General features: G+C 36.5%; 1 protein-coding gene across 1 annotated transcript in view; it reads right to left on the reverse strand.

Moving 5' to 3' along the window:
* Positions 1-14,523, reverse strand: part of cog6 (component of oligomeric golgi complex 6) — a 69,450-nt gene that overhangs the window by 29,260 nt on the left and 25,667 nt on the right. The window contains exons 8-13 of the mRNA XM_055195925.2: positions 11,740-11,833; positions 5,359-5,487; positions 1,053-1,144; positions 867-931; positions 351-442; positions 55-172 (exon numbers count right to left, since the gene is read on the reverse strand). Coding sequence (XP_055051900.1) covers positions 55-172; positions 351-442; positions 867-931; positions 1,053-1,144; positions 5,359-5,487; positions 11,740-11,833 — 590 coding nt within the window. The remainder of the gene's footprint in view (positions 1-54; positions 173-350; positions 443-866; positions 932-1,052; positions 1,145-5,358; positions 5,488-11,739; positions 11,834-14,523) is intronic.

The following is a 14,523-nucleotide window of genomic DNA, read 5'->3' on the forward strand; positions in this document are numbered from 1 at the left end:
TTATGTACAGTAACAATCATAAAGGACTATAAACTATAAGGATAAGTACTCGACTTTATCCATTAGCCAACTGGCGTGAAGGCTGAGACTGTTAAAGAACATCTTCTTACTGAGCATGTGCATCTCATCCATAGTCATCAACAGAGAGGAAACGCTGGTACCCATGATGCCACTGTGAGGACGGAGAAGACAAGCATCAGGATTTGAATTCACGTTGCACTTTGTTATAGCTTTATACTGTTACTGTTTGTACAGCAAAACCCATCACATGACTGGAGATCCTTCATTAAAATAAGATGTTTACTCTCAAGTGAAGGCAGTAAACCCATTAGAAGCCCTGATTTGTGTACCTGATGGTGTGATGGTAAAACTTGAGAAGGTTGGAAAGTTTATACAGCAGAACTGCACCTGGCTCGGCAACAATAACCTGTTCGATACGAACCTGACAGAGAACAAGAAAAATCAACAAAGCTACATAACAATGTGCTTTTGAAAAAAGAAACATTATCTGCTCACTTGGGTATTGCACATTTTTATTTTGGGGATCCTTTTATTGATGCACACACAAATCATCATTATCTCTCACTTTGACAGACTTATTTTTTTAACTTTTTCAGTTTTTTCCTTAACTTTTTTTCTTACAAACACCTATCATTTCACTTCAGAAGACATATATTAATCAACTGGATTACTTTAATGACGGAGGTAAGTTTTTTCGGGAACCATGTTGACCCCTTTATTAGACAAAACCATTACAGCATTTTAATATAAAGCATCTGGGATGTCATGAGGTTGAGTAAATAATGAGAATTTTCGTTTTTGGGTGAACCAATCCTTTAATGTTTAAGTGGTAGTGTTAATCTCACCTTAAGTGGTCTGCAAACTCCTTCAGTGATGTGACCAACCACTTCCTGCATGTTCTCTTCAACTCCTATACAAACACAATGACAAAATCTATCTGCAACTTCCTCACAAACACAAAGTCGGGAATAACTAGGCATCTTTCAACATTTGGTATAATGTCGGGTACAAGTCGGGTGGGGCGGGCGTACCTTGCACGGTAACCTGTTTGAGCAGAGCCTCCAGATGTTCCTTCTCTGAGGCTGTGGCTTGATGGAGCCAGGCCAACATGTCCCCAACATACCTGACAAGATCATTCGAATAGTCATTTTAAACAGAAAACATACAGGGACACACACTATTTGAAATTCATAAGCTGTGCCCAAATTCACTCACACACTATTTCCTGTATAGCCAATGCTAAATAGTCCACTATTGGGAAAGAGTGAACAAAAATGAGTGAGCTATTTTGGACACTGACGTATACACCATGCTACATCAGTACTATGTAGTAGAATAAAACATTACATAGTTAATTATATGGCAACAGCGCTGGATACATGAGGTATTTTATGTTATTAACCTCAGCAAAGAGCCTCTCCACAATGTTGTCTACCATTTCAAATACACAAGTACTTTAAATTCAAATTGATTTGTTTGGCTGTCAATGGTTTATCGTTCATCACTTGAAAAAAAATTGCCACAAAACTGATCCCAACGATGGGTCTCATTCACTAATAGTTGTGTACGTTTTTCTTATTTATAAGCACACTTGAAGTTCTCACGAAAACGTTCCGCCTAATTCACAACACGTGCATATGCACATGAGTTTGTTCTTATACTTGCTCTTACGTTTGTGAATATGGAGTGTTATACATGAGCGGCCGCGTGCAGGAGGTTGTTAATTTGCATAAAACACGTCCAACCAGCTCCATATAAGAGATTGCCGCAGCGCAGTGCTAGTCCACAGAAAAATTTAAAGCAGTTTGTAATAGAAGCAAAAGAGCTTTGAAAAGAAATCCATGATTATATTTATTATCGGTAAAATTCCGATTTTCTCTGGATTTTTTTAATTGGGAGGTTTTGCTGTCGCTGGAGGAAGCCAGTGCTGTCCACCAACCAGAGTAACATTAAAGAAGTATTGGATGCGTTAACAAATATGACATTTAATTTATATGACAGAGAGGCGCATCTGTATCTAAAATAAAACAGACTGGAGATCAAGTGATTGACGTTTGAACTTCTCATTACATTTACATGATGTTTACATTAGGCATTAAGCAGACGCTTTCATATAGAGATTTAAAAAGCGAAGAAGGAGAGCGTGAAGCTTTGTCATTACGTCAACTTCTTTATATATGTAGAAAAAATAAGTAGGCTATGATAATGTATAATATAATGTATATATTAATAATATAGATCATGTAGTCCTATAATAATGTATAATACAGAAAATATTATAATATAAAATATAATCATGTAAATGTTATATATCAACATTATCATACACATTATAATTATAGCCTAGAATATGATTACCGTAATTTCCGGACTATAAGCCGCACTGAAGTATAAGTCGCATCATTCATAAATGCGTCATTAAGATGAAATAACATATATAAAAGTCACAGTGGACTTTACGTCGTGTTTATTTAGAAAATGATTTCAGAAAATCCAAGCCGAAGAACAGACATTTACTCTGGAAAGGTAAGTTATTCAACTAAACAATAGCAGACAGAACAGCAGGCTGAATAGATGTCTGTACATTAAAGTGATATTATCAGTTATTTAAACGATAAACCATAACATACAGAACTTACCTGGAAGGTTGAATAGACTAAATTAACCGAACAAGCCAACTACCGTGAAGTTTCATACTCGTCATTCGGCATCACTGAATCCATTGAATTACATAAAAATAGAAGCAGCATATAGCGGACTCTTACGGCTGTAGACGGTAATGATGTCTCTTGCCTCATAAATGTCAAAATGAACATATACTGACTTACAAGGCGCACCCGACTATAAGACGCAGCTCCAGCCAAGATATGAAAAAAATGTGGCTTATGGACCGTAAAATGTTATTTTGAAAAGTAGGGGTGTAACGGTACGCAAAAAAATCACGGTTCGGTGCGTACACCGGTTTTGAGCCACGGTTCGGTTCATTTTCGGTACAGTAAGGGGAAAATGCAAACATTAAACTGCAGGTTGTTTATTACTATAAACTTTTTTTTACAATTTGTTTACACTTTTTTAAACACTTTTTATTAATATATAATATATAAAATGAAAAAATAATAAATAAAATACTACTGCAAAGTTCTTTTTTACATTATTTTATAACAGTTGGTAACTCTTTTCTTAACCTTCTCTTAAACTTTTTCAACTAAAACCTTGAACTAAAAAATTCAATAACATGTGCTTTTAGACACTACACGTAAACGTTTACATCAATAATCAAACGAATATACAACTAAGTAAATTAAAATCTTTCTGCGGGCCGAATTATGTTATATGTTTGACAGAAGACTTGCGCTGAACGCGGAGACTTCCGCCACTTAATATGTTCGTGTGGAAACGCACGTATTATGTTCCGCACAGGCACACATAAAAGATTGCATTCGGCCTTTCGGTGCACGTGTGCACCGTGCCGAAAGCCCTGAACCGAAACGGTCCGGTACGAATACACGTACCGTTACACCCCTATTGAAAAGTGATTATTTTGATACGAAATTTTTTATTAAATCACGATTTGTTCGTAAAAACATCCGTATTCACATCTCACGCATAATTTGTAATGAGAACCAATATCAGCTTTCTTGATGAATGAGACCCTTGTACCTTTACCGCTAAAGTTGTGGTGTGAACTCCAATTTTCTCTTTAATGTAGAGCAATTTTTAGTGTTGTCCATATTGTTAACAAACTCGAAACGGTAAATTATTATTTTTTACTCTTTGTCACATTTGGTTGTGTTCATTGTATCAGTTGATAATAAAGAGAACAAAAACAACTGTTTGTTACGTTTATTTACTCTTATATCGATTTACTTAAATATGTGAAAAGTACCCAAGGGTTTATTCATGGACACTTTACTATCTTGTGAGCCCCAGGGAGAGGAGTTATCCAATGACGGCGACGAAGGAGAGGTGTTGAAAGTGGTAACACGTCTCAATTTGAAAGCAAATACATATATTAAACAGCTGTCCCTTGTGGTTAAATTGCGCTCGTTTAACTAGTTGTTATGACGCTGTATGTCACGTGATGTATCAACATGGCGGATGTAATGCATCTGAATTCATCTCTTTATTTTTAAAAAGTAGAAAAAACTGTAAACGAGAGCAAACAACAAGTATATAAACATAAATTTACTGTTTACTGTCAGTATCCTCCAAACTGATTCCAGTCACACGGTCTTCTCATATTGTCTTCATGGGAAATACTTAAATGTGTACATCGAATGTAATCAGAGTGCATTGTGGGTATAAAGTAGAGAACAAATGTAGGTATCGAGTTGTTCAGAATTCGGACAACACTGCAAAATGTCCGGCACCCTATAAGTGCACTATAGGAGGCAAGGGGCGAATTCGGACATAATTATAGAGTGTTTCATTCATTTGAAATTGCTGTGATGTTCGGGGTGGTTGCTAGGGCAATGCGAGTTGGTTGCTGGGTATTCTGGATTGTTATAGTTTCATCATTCACCAGGTGAAAACTGTATGTAAGATAAAAGCAAAAGTGCGTTTATGCTCAACATTCTGGATGATTTCATTCATGTGTACGATTTCACAAACCATGTGGGAGAAATAGTAGGGTTAGTACTAGTAGTAATAGTGATGTCGTCTCTGTAAACAGCACTAAAAACAGCTTCGCAGGTGGAAACCTGTGGGTGGATGATCAAATGATTAAATACTGAGAAACGTTGTGTCTAGATATCCAGAATTGTAGTTACATCCAGTTAACTTAAAGATTTTCTAAGACTTGAGGCTATCACACAGTTGGCTATCATTACGTTGGCTCCGTATCCTTTAACACAGCCAGCGGGGAGGAAGCACCATTCTGAGAACAAACTGCTTCCCACTTTTATCGATGTTCCGGGTTCTTGACAGGAGGGGAGGAGGAAGACGTTCGACCGCTCGGCAGGGGTGCTGGCCTGGAGCGTGCCCTGCGATCCATAGATCTCAACAGTCCAACCTTTCTCTGAACCCACGCTAAGTAATTCTCTGAAAGAGCCAGGTTGGGTTTAATGTGCTTACAGGTTGAATTAGATTTGCAGCTTTGGTAGACTTGGCAACAGCACACGGAGAACATAAGAGCCTACGGTTTTACGTGTGACAACGTTAATCTGCGATGGAGAGGCTTTTAGCGTTTAACAACAGCGTGACCCTAAAAACGACCCCCAGTAATTACAGCTGTTACAATGTGATTCTTTTTGGAGCGGGAAAGTGATGTCTGTTGTATTTTCTGCACGCTTTTGAATGGAATGATTGGATGGGATGCACGCGGCTGTGGGATTATACCTCATCGGGTCATGAGAGTGCATCTCGATGGGTCTAGGGGTGCCGCCCGGGCCGCCGCGTGTCAGGGCATCGATGAAGCCTCGAACAACGGCGGAGCGCCGCGCTGTTGCGAATTCATCCAGCGTGTACCTGTTAAGCATATAGAAAAGTGGGAATTGGTGAAAAGGAAGAGTGACCGGTAGTCATGGAAACTGTAGGGAATTCTCATATCAATTCCAACAGCACTTAAAGGAATAGTCTACTCATTTTCAATATTAAAATATGTTATTACCTTAACTAAGAATTGTTGATACATCCCTCTATCATCTGTGTGCGTGCACGTAAGCGCTGGAGCGCGCTGCGACGCTTCGATAGCATTTAGCTTAGCCCCATTCATTCAATGGTACCATTAAGAGATAAAGTTAGAAGTGACCAAACACATCAGCGTGAGGAACTATATTTTATGGCGTAATAGCACTTTTGGGAGTACTTTGACTCGCCTGAAAAGTTCGCTCCCCTTCTCACTCTCATAATGGGAGAGGGAGGGTGTTACTGCGCCGAGTCGAAGTACTCCCAAAAGTGCTATTACGCCATAAAATATAGTTCCTCTTTTAAATCCGCTTAGAAAAGCGCTACGTTTTATTTTGTACCACCAAACTTGCTCGTATAACTACTCGTCTTAAATAGGAAAAACGTTGATGTGTTTGGTCACTTCTAACTTTATCTCTAAATGGTACCATTGAATGAATGGGGCTAAGCTAAATGCTATCGAAGCGTCGCAGCGCGCTCCAGCGCTTACGTGCACGCACACAGATGATAGAGGGATGTATCAACAATTCTTAGTTAAGGTAATAACATATTTTAATATTGAAAATGAGTAGACTATTCCTTTAAAGGGATAGTTCAGCCAAAAATGATATTTAACCCAATATTTAATCAAACGCAAGCCGTAAGTGAAGTGTATGTCCATCATTTTACAAACAAACACATTTTCAGTTATTTTAGAAAATGTCTTTGCCGAACTATCCCTTTAACAACACCGGTGCCTTACAGATTTTAAAGAAGCACTGAAACTGCTTTTGGGAAATTATTTAATCATTTTTGCAATCAAACTTGTCTACCAATCCAAAAAAATTTAACCACAGTAATAAAAAAGACCTTCAAAACTGCTAAACCTTCAAAACAGCCTCTGAGGAGAATAATACTTTATGTTAGAGACCCAGGGTCACAGACGCAAAACAATGAAGGCCCCCGTTTGCAGTAAGGAAACGCGACTGTGTTTTGATCTACGGGCTGAGACAGACCCTGTGCAGACTAAACAGTAGCGACCACAGCAGTCAAGAGAAAACGGGAGGACTGGAGGGATGGTGAAATATGGCAGGGATTCCAGGAACACCAGGGACTACATCCCCTGCTTTCACTTCTCCGGCCTTGGACTCCCACAGATAAACTCACCACAGGCCGGAGAGGGTGAGAGCGCAGAATGAGACAGATAAGTGTGAGAAAAGACACTTGCGTAACTCATAAGCTTATTCACGTATTAAAGCGCATGACATACCTTGAAAAACTGTATTGTCTATGAAAAGATAAAGCAAAGCTTTAGGAAAGAGAAAACTAAACAAAAAATATGAAGGTTCTACTGAAGGCACCGCTGTTTCCCCGAAAAAGAAAAAAAAAACGCAGAGGAGGATGTGAGAAAATCTGAATATTTTGTCAATATGGGCATTTGGCACAGTGAGAGAAATGCTTGGGATGTTTTCACAATTCGTCTGGGCAGGAGGCAAACATGAGCGAATAAGTTATTATTGTCTCTATTTAAAGACATTGACCAAGTTTATCTCGTTACAGATATGAAAGACTATAAATAAACGACGTGTTTACATTTTCAAAAGTAAACGTGAGCAATGCTTGCCCAAGCAAATATAGACTATGACACTCACTTTATGCATTGCTACACCATAAAAAAAAACTCTTCAATTTTTAGGTGGTTTAGTTGTCAATCTAAGTTACATTTTAAGTTACATTTTCACTACACTTTGCATTTTTATTTTAATTTGTTTTAATTTTTTTGTTATAGGTTATAAAACTATTAAAATAGGTTATAAAAACAAGTGAAAATTGCTTAACCTGATTTAAAAAGCTAGTAACAAGTGTACAGTGTTGGGTAAGTTACTCAAAAAAAGTAAATGAAGAGGTTCATTGCAAAACCTGATAAATCAGTTTTTAACATTTTTGTCAAAACATGTTTATTATTATGTTATCATGTTATTATTTTGTTTTATGGTGCTACTTAGCTGTATTTTTTAAGTTATGAAGGTTTAAATCAAAACAAACCAACTGCAGTTGAATTAATATTAATTGGAATGCACAACCAAAAAACAGTTATAACTCTTTAAAAATTACTAGTTGCTTATTACATCTTTAAAGGAGCATTTCACCCGTAGAAACATTAATCTTTATCGAAAGTGCGTCATATTTGTAGTCGAAATGTAACATACATTTGACCGAGAAAAAGAGTGTTTGTAGTCTCACCCCCTCAACAAAGATATTGGACTTCCTGCTTTCAATGATGCAAAATGATGATTTTTACATAATTGAAACAAGGAAGTGCAACACTGAAATCTGTATTTCTCCTCTCTCAGGGGAAACTGAGGAAATTATGCACGACCATTCAAAAACATGACTGGGGTTCTAACCGTACAAAGCTTAATGCAAATGGGTGAAGTGTCCATTTAATCATGCAATAAGATTACTGTACAAATAACTTTCTTCAAAAAGTATTTAATTATTTATTACTTTCTAAATCCTATTAAGTAAATGATACAAAAATAGGCTTGAAACGGCTCGAATTAATCATATAAAAGTACATAAACTTTTCTGGTCCCACTTTAGGGTCCAATTCTCACTATTAAAGGCGGAGTGCACAATGTTTGAAAAAAAAATTGGAAAAGGAGACGGGCCGACTACCAAAACACACTTATAGCCAATCAGCAGTAAGGAGCGTGTCTACTAACCGACATACTTGCCGAGTTGCGTATGTGTGGGGCGGGTCTTTTAAAAGAAGGTCCAGATTCTATTGGGGTAGGGGTGTGTTTGTTTTGGTGATTTCAAATATCAACATTGGCTTTCAAACATTGTGCACTCCGCCTTTAACTTACTAATAAGTACCGGTTCTTTTCCCTCAATATACTCCAACTACTACTTACTAATACTTAGTAAAGTTGTTGATAATATTAAGTATTGGTAGACATGGGGAGGGTTAAGGATGTAGAATGAGGTTTTGCAGAATCAGACATTAATATGTGCTTTTTAACCCGTTTAATGGCGCTGTCCCGTGAGCAGGAAACCTAACCCTAACTGTTAATCTATCACGACAAACTATATATTGTCGGAAAGGTCTAAAAATGTAGTTTCAAAACTTCAAAACCTTTTAGCGGTAATAATAATGCAGTTACTGTAATTTATGCATTTGTGACAAGAGTATGCAACAAACCAACACAAACCTCAGTTTTTTGATAATTTTATGCATTAAAATTAATACTATATTGTAGGGCTGGGAAAAGATTAATCGCGATTAATCGCATACAAAATAAAAGTGCTTTTTGGCATAATATATGAGTGTATGCTGTGTGTAATTATTATGTACATATAAGTACACACACATTCATGTATGTATTAAAGACTCATTTACATGTGTATATATATTTATTTATATTTTTATATATTCTATATTACATATACATTTTAAAAAATTATATATAAATAAAAAATATTTGACATGAATATATGTATGTGTGTGTGCTTAAATAAACACAATAATTACACACAGCACACACATATATTATGCAAAACATTACTTTTTTTTGTATATTTGAAGAGTTTCGTTGCAAAACGAGATAACCACCGTTTTTTTAATTGTTCAGAAATCTCGTTTTTTGGTTGTGCATTCCAATTAATTTCAATGCAACTGCAGTTGGTTTGTTTTGATTTAAACCTTCATAACTTAAAAGATACAGCTAAGTAGCACCATAAAACAAAATAATAACATGATAACATAATAATAAACATGTTTTGTTAAAAAATTGATTTATCTCGTTTTGCAAAAAAACTCTTCATTTAATCTTTTTCCAGCCCTACATTGCATTTTCTATTTATTACAAATAAATGTAAGCTGCTATAATTAAAAAATTATACTTCAGTTTCACCTCCAGACACTTCCGTAAAAAAACGTTGAAGTGTCTTCTTTAAAACAAGACCAAAATTAGGCTTCTAGACCAAAAAAATGCCAGAGTTATATTAAATTGAATGTGTACCCCCTTCAAAAAGGGCTGCGCCAGTTAAAGGGTTAAGTACTAATAAACAGCCAATATCTCAGTAATAGTAATGCTAATAAACAAATCAGTTAATAGTGAGAATTTGAGTGTTACCATTATTCTTGTTAACTTACATGGTCAACTTAAAGTGAGACATATACATAAAAACATGCATTTTAACCTTAGACTTTAATTTTAATGTTAAAGGGGGGGGTTAATGGTATTTCAAGCATTCTGACTTAGTAACACAGTTATAGAGTTGTTTCCTCATGCTAAACGTAGGCAAAGTGTCAAAAATGCAGTTGGGCGTGTTTCAGAGTATTTCTGTGCCGAATGCACTTCGCCAGGGTTCGTACAAGTTTCGGCTAATTTTTTTCGATTACGGTTCTAACTGACGTTTCAGGGGTTTTCGATACGTATCACTTCTTTATATGGGCTTCCGCCGGAAAACTTCCCCCGGAAAACCCCGCCCAGCCGTCAGTCAGCGGGAGACGCTAGAGCTTGCTAACTCAGCCTTGTTTAATTTCAAAAGTCAACAATGGCACAAGAAGAAGTGTGTTTTTGGATGTAAGGAGAAGACATCCAGCCTTATGGAAACAATGGATATAGTTTATTATCCGGATTAGCAGCGGAGTTTTGCGTGTGCGTTTGATGCGGTGGATTTTCAGAACCGGGTCATGACGAGCTACACGTGGTAAGTAAGACTTCTGTCTTATGTTGGAAATAGGCGCATGTATATTATATAAATCACACGAACATGTAGTGAATCATAAGTTAAAACAGTGTTGTATAGTGTTGTATGACTCCTACTCGCTCCTCCCGTGTTATAACTCCTCCTTCTTCATTTTTTCGTACGTTATCGGAAAGATTCGTTAAAGCTAATCTTTCTTTTATAAATCTGATTAAACTAAAGACTCTTCAGAGATATAAAGGATGTCATACTACTCCATAGGTACTCCAGATTAATATCAGAAATGCAGAAACAGCGTGTGTTACGTGAGCTTTAAATCCACTATTGTATTACAGTTTACATAATATACACAGTATTTAGTTAAATGACATCAGAAGTAACTGTAATTAAATTACAGTAAATATAAGAGTAATCCTTTACCTTTTCAAAGAAAAGTACAGTAATTACATTACAGTAAGTAATTACTTTGTAACTAGGTACACCCAACACTGCAAGTGTAGTCAAAATGTATAATGGTAAATGAAGAATAACTTGCACAGCCAGATTGATTAAAACCCCTAAATTTAAGGGAGCTAAACTTGATTTTTTACAGTGTAGACTGTTGCTAGGATCGAAATCAAAGTCTTTATTATGCTCTTGCCCCTAGATGTGACTCATTTAACCTCAATGGGATTTTATTACCAATTCAAGTCCAATTGTTTAGGATGATGAAGGCACATACCTCACAATATGAGTTTGCAGATGTTTGTAGCACTAATGTGCAGTATGGGGTTTTAACACTCATGGTTAGAGATTTAAACAAACCCCAAACCATACACATGACCGATAGCAAAGATGATGCTTGTTTTAATATTTCAGCGCTTGAATAACAGCTTGATGTTTGCATTAAGCAAACACGTTGTGTAACTTATACTGATGAATTGAAAACACACCGAGGAGTTTATTTGCACTCAAAGCGGACGTCAACTCCATTCAGCCTCTCTTCGTGCAAACAGGGTTGTTATTGTATTGATGTTGCCCATTCACTCCAAAACACTAATCAATCCTAACAGTTGTTTTCCCTTGCGGAAGTCCATTCATAAAGCGCAAACAGTCGGGAAGGCAAACACCATAGTTGCTAAACTGCTTCCAGGCGGACATGAGCGACACCTAATGGTGCAACAGAGGAACTTGAAAGCAAAATCAATCCTAAGTAACTACGAATGATGTTGTTGCAAAACCAGCACATGGATAATGGAGCACTAACACATCTCAGTATTTTAAAACTTTATATAAATACATATACTGTAGCATTTTGAAGTAGTAGCTGTTTGTGTAGACGTTAGACAGCAAGGCAGCTCAGCAGGATTTGTAAAAGAGCTGACGTGTATGTGAGAATGTGTGAGGGACATAACTTACTTATAAAGAACAGGACGCTCCTGGAGCGCTTCCATAGCCTGAGTCAGCACTGGAGAAATATCACATGTTTCCTGAGTCAATCCTCTGCACTCATCTACAGACAGACAGAAATACAGAAAAACTGAGCAAAAACTCAAACACGAAGACATACATTTAATAACAAGGCCTTATGTTATATTAAAATGTAAATTTTAACCCTTAAATGCATATCTTCTCTCTTTAGAGAACCGGAATGTCATTAGTGCACCATTTTAACATTTAGCAATTCAAGGTTTTTGACTGAAGTGTAAGCAGGTGAAAATATTTAACAGAAAAATTGTTATAGCAGTTTACATATGAAGAGTTTCGTTGCAAAACGAGATAACCACCGTTTTTTTAATTGGTCAGAATTCTCGTTTTTTGGTTGTGCATTCCAATTCATTTTAATTCAACTGCAGTTGGTTTGTTTTGATTTAAACCTTCATAACTTAAAAAATACAGCTAAGTAGCAGCATAAAACAAAATAATAACATGATAACATAATAATAAACATGTTTTGACAAAAAAATTATGAAAAGGTACATTTCTCAAAAAAGTAATAATGTAAACATGAGGCCATATGTCTCAAGCAGATGTGATTAAAATTTCAAGTTAAAATCACAAAAAATGAGGTTTGTGTCACAGTTTTAGTGGTTTTACCAACAACCGCCAGTAGGTGTCAACGGTTTGCTGCATACACTTGTCACAAATTATTCAATTACTATCACTGCATTATTATTACTGCAAAAATATTTTGAAATATGAAAACTACATTCTTACAATATTTAGTTTGTCAACATTTTTGAAGATTTATAATAGGATATAGGCATTATGAATAAATAATAATTAATATGCATTCCTATGGGAGGGGAGCATGTAACAAAAAACTGTCACTAAATTATTTCTATCATCAGATGACTTTGACACATTAAAACTACATTCTGAGAGCTTTCCAGTGATATATAGTTTATCAAGATTTTTGGGGTTTAGGGTGGGGGTTTAGTGTTAGAAAAACTTAAAAACATATTGGGCCTACATGTGGGCCCGTGAACTTTTTGAAACTGACTTTCACTACGTCATTTTTTTTCTCAAAATGGTAAAGATATATGATAACTACACTCTTAGAGCTTTCCAATGATATATAGTTTGTCAAAATTGTTTAGGTTTGGAATAGGGTATTAGTGCTATACATATGTAAAAACAAACTGGGTCCACCTGTGGCCCGGTGACATTTTAGAATCTGACTCTCACTCTGTTATAATTTCTCCAAAATGGTGATGCAATATGAAATCTACACTCTTAGAGCTTTCCAATGATATATAGTTTGTCAAGATATTTTAGGTTTAGATAGGGTATTCGTGTTACCAATATATAATAACAACATGGGCCCACCTGTGGACCTTTGGAATTTTAGAAAATGGCTCTCACTATGTAATTTCTTTCCCAAAATTCTGATGAAAAAAATGGAAACTACACCCTTAGAGCTTTCAAACGATATATAGTTTGTCAGGATTGGATAAGAATTTACATGGAAAACACTGAAGTAAACGTAGGTGCCCCTCTGGGAAGACAGTGACATTTAGCAGGATATATTAATGTTTTGAGGTGCACTCTCTTCATAAATGAATCAATTACTCTCCCTACATAATTTATTTTATAAAACACTGTTAAAATGTCTATTCTAGAGGCTTAGACCTTTCCAACAATATATAGTTTGTAGTGATAGATTAACATTTACCTGAACAATATTGAAGTAAACTTAGGTGTCCCGTATACGGGACGGTGACGCTTAACAGGAGAAAAAAGTGGTTCGCCAACTACGTTTCCCCTAGTGGATGCAGTTCTACTAATAGAAGTACTATGAAAAGTTGCCCGTTTCCACTTTTGTGTCTTTTTAACGCTCGTTTTTTGGGGTTGACAGCTTATAAAAACTTATTTCTGTTAGCTGTATATCCTGTCACACAGCAGCTTTTAGGCATTATTCTGTTTTTGTTATAAGCCAGAAATGACAAGGAGGGAGCCTCTCGCAATACAAAGTCAATGGAGACGGATGAATTGCCCCCTCCCCGGTGGGCGTGGTTTTCAGGTTATGACGCGCTGCACTCTGTCTCTATAGAGATAGAGCGGAGTTATGCAAATTTGAAAAACACGCCCACCGGGGGGAAAACAATCCAACCGTCTCCATTGACTTTGTATAGCGAGAGACCGCCTCCTTGTCATTTCTGGCTTATAACAAAAAAACGAATAATGCCTAAAAGCTGCTGTGTGACAATATGTACAGCTAACAAGCCAAAGAACCCAGAAATACGTTTTTATAAGCTGTCGAGCAGTAAAACCCAGCCTTTAAGGAGGAAAAAAGTGGATCGCCGACTACATTTCCCCCTAGTGGACAGTTTTACTAATAGGAGAACTATGAAAAGTTGCCTGTTTTCCACTTTTGTGTCTTTAAATGCTCGTTTTTTGAGCTTGACAGCTTATAAAAACTTATTTCTGGGTTCTTTGGCTTGTTAGCTGTACATATTGTCACACAGCAGCTTTTAGGCATTATTCTGTTTTTTGTTATAAGCCAGAAATGACAAGGAGGCGGCCTCTCGTAATACAAAGTCAATGGAGACGGTTGGATTGTTTTCCCCCCCGGTGAGCGTGGTTTTCAGGTTATGACGCGCTGCGCTCTGTCTCTATAGCAGACAGCTGCAGGATCTCTTAAACCTAAATGAAATTAAATCCTAATTTTTAATTCTAATCAAATGACTTCAGGACTTCAGT

This window comes from Misgurnus anguillicaudatus, chromosome 24 (assembly GCF_027580225.2).
Source record: "Misgurnus anguillicaudatus chromosome 24, ASM2758022v2, whole genome shotgun sequence".
Classification (NCBI taxonomy): domain Eukaryota; kingdom Metazoa; phylum Chordata; class Actinopteri; order Cypriniformes; family Cobitidae; genus Misgurnus; species Misgurnus anguillicaudatus.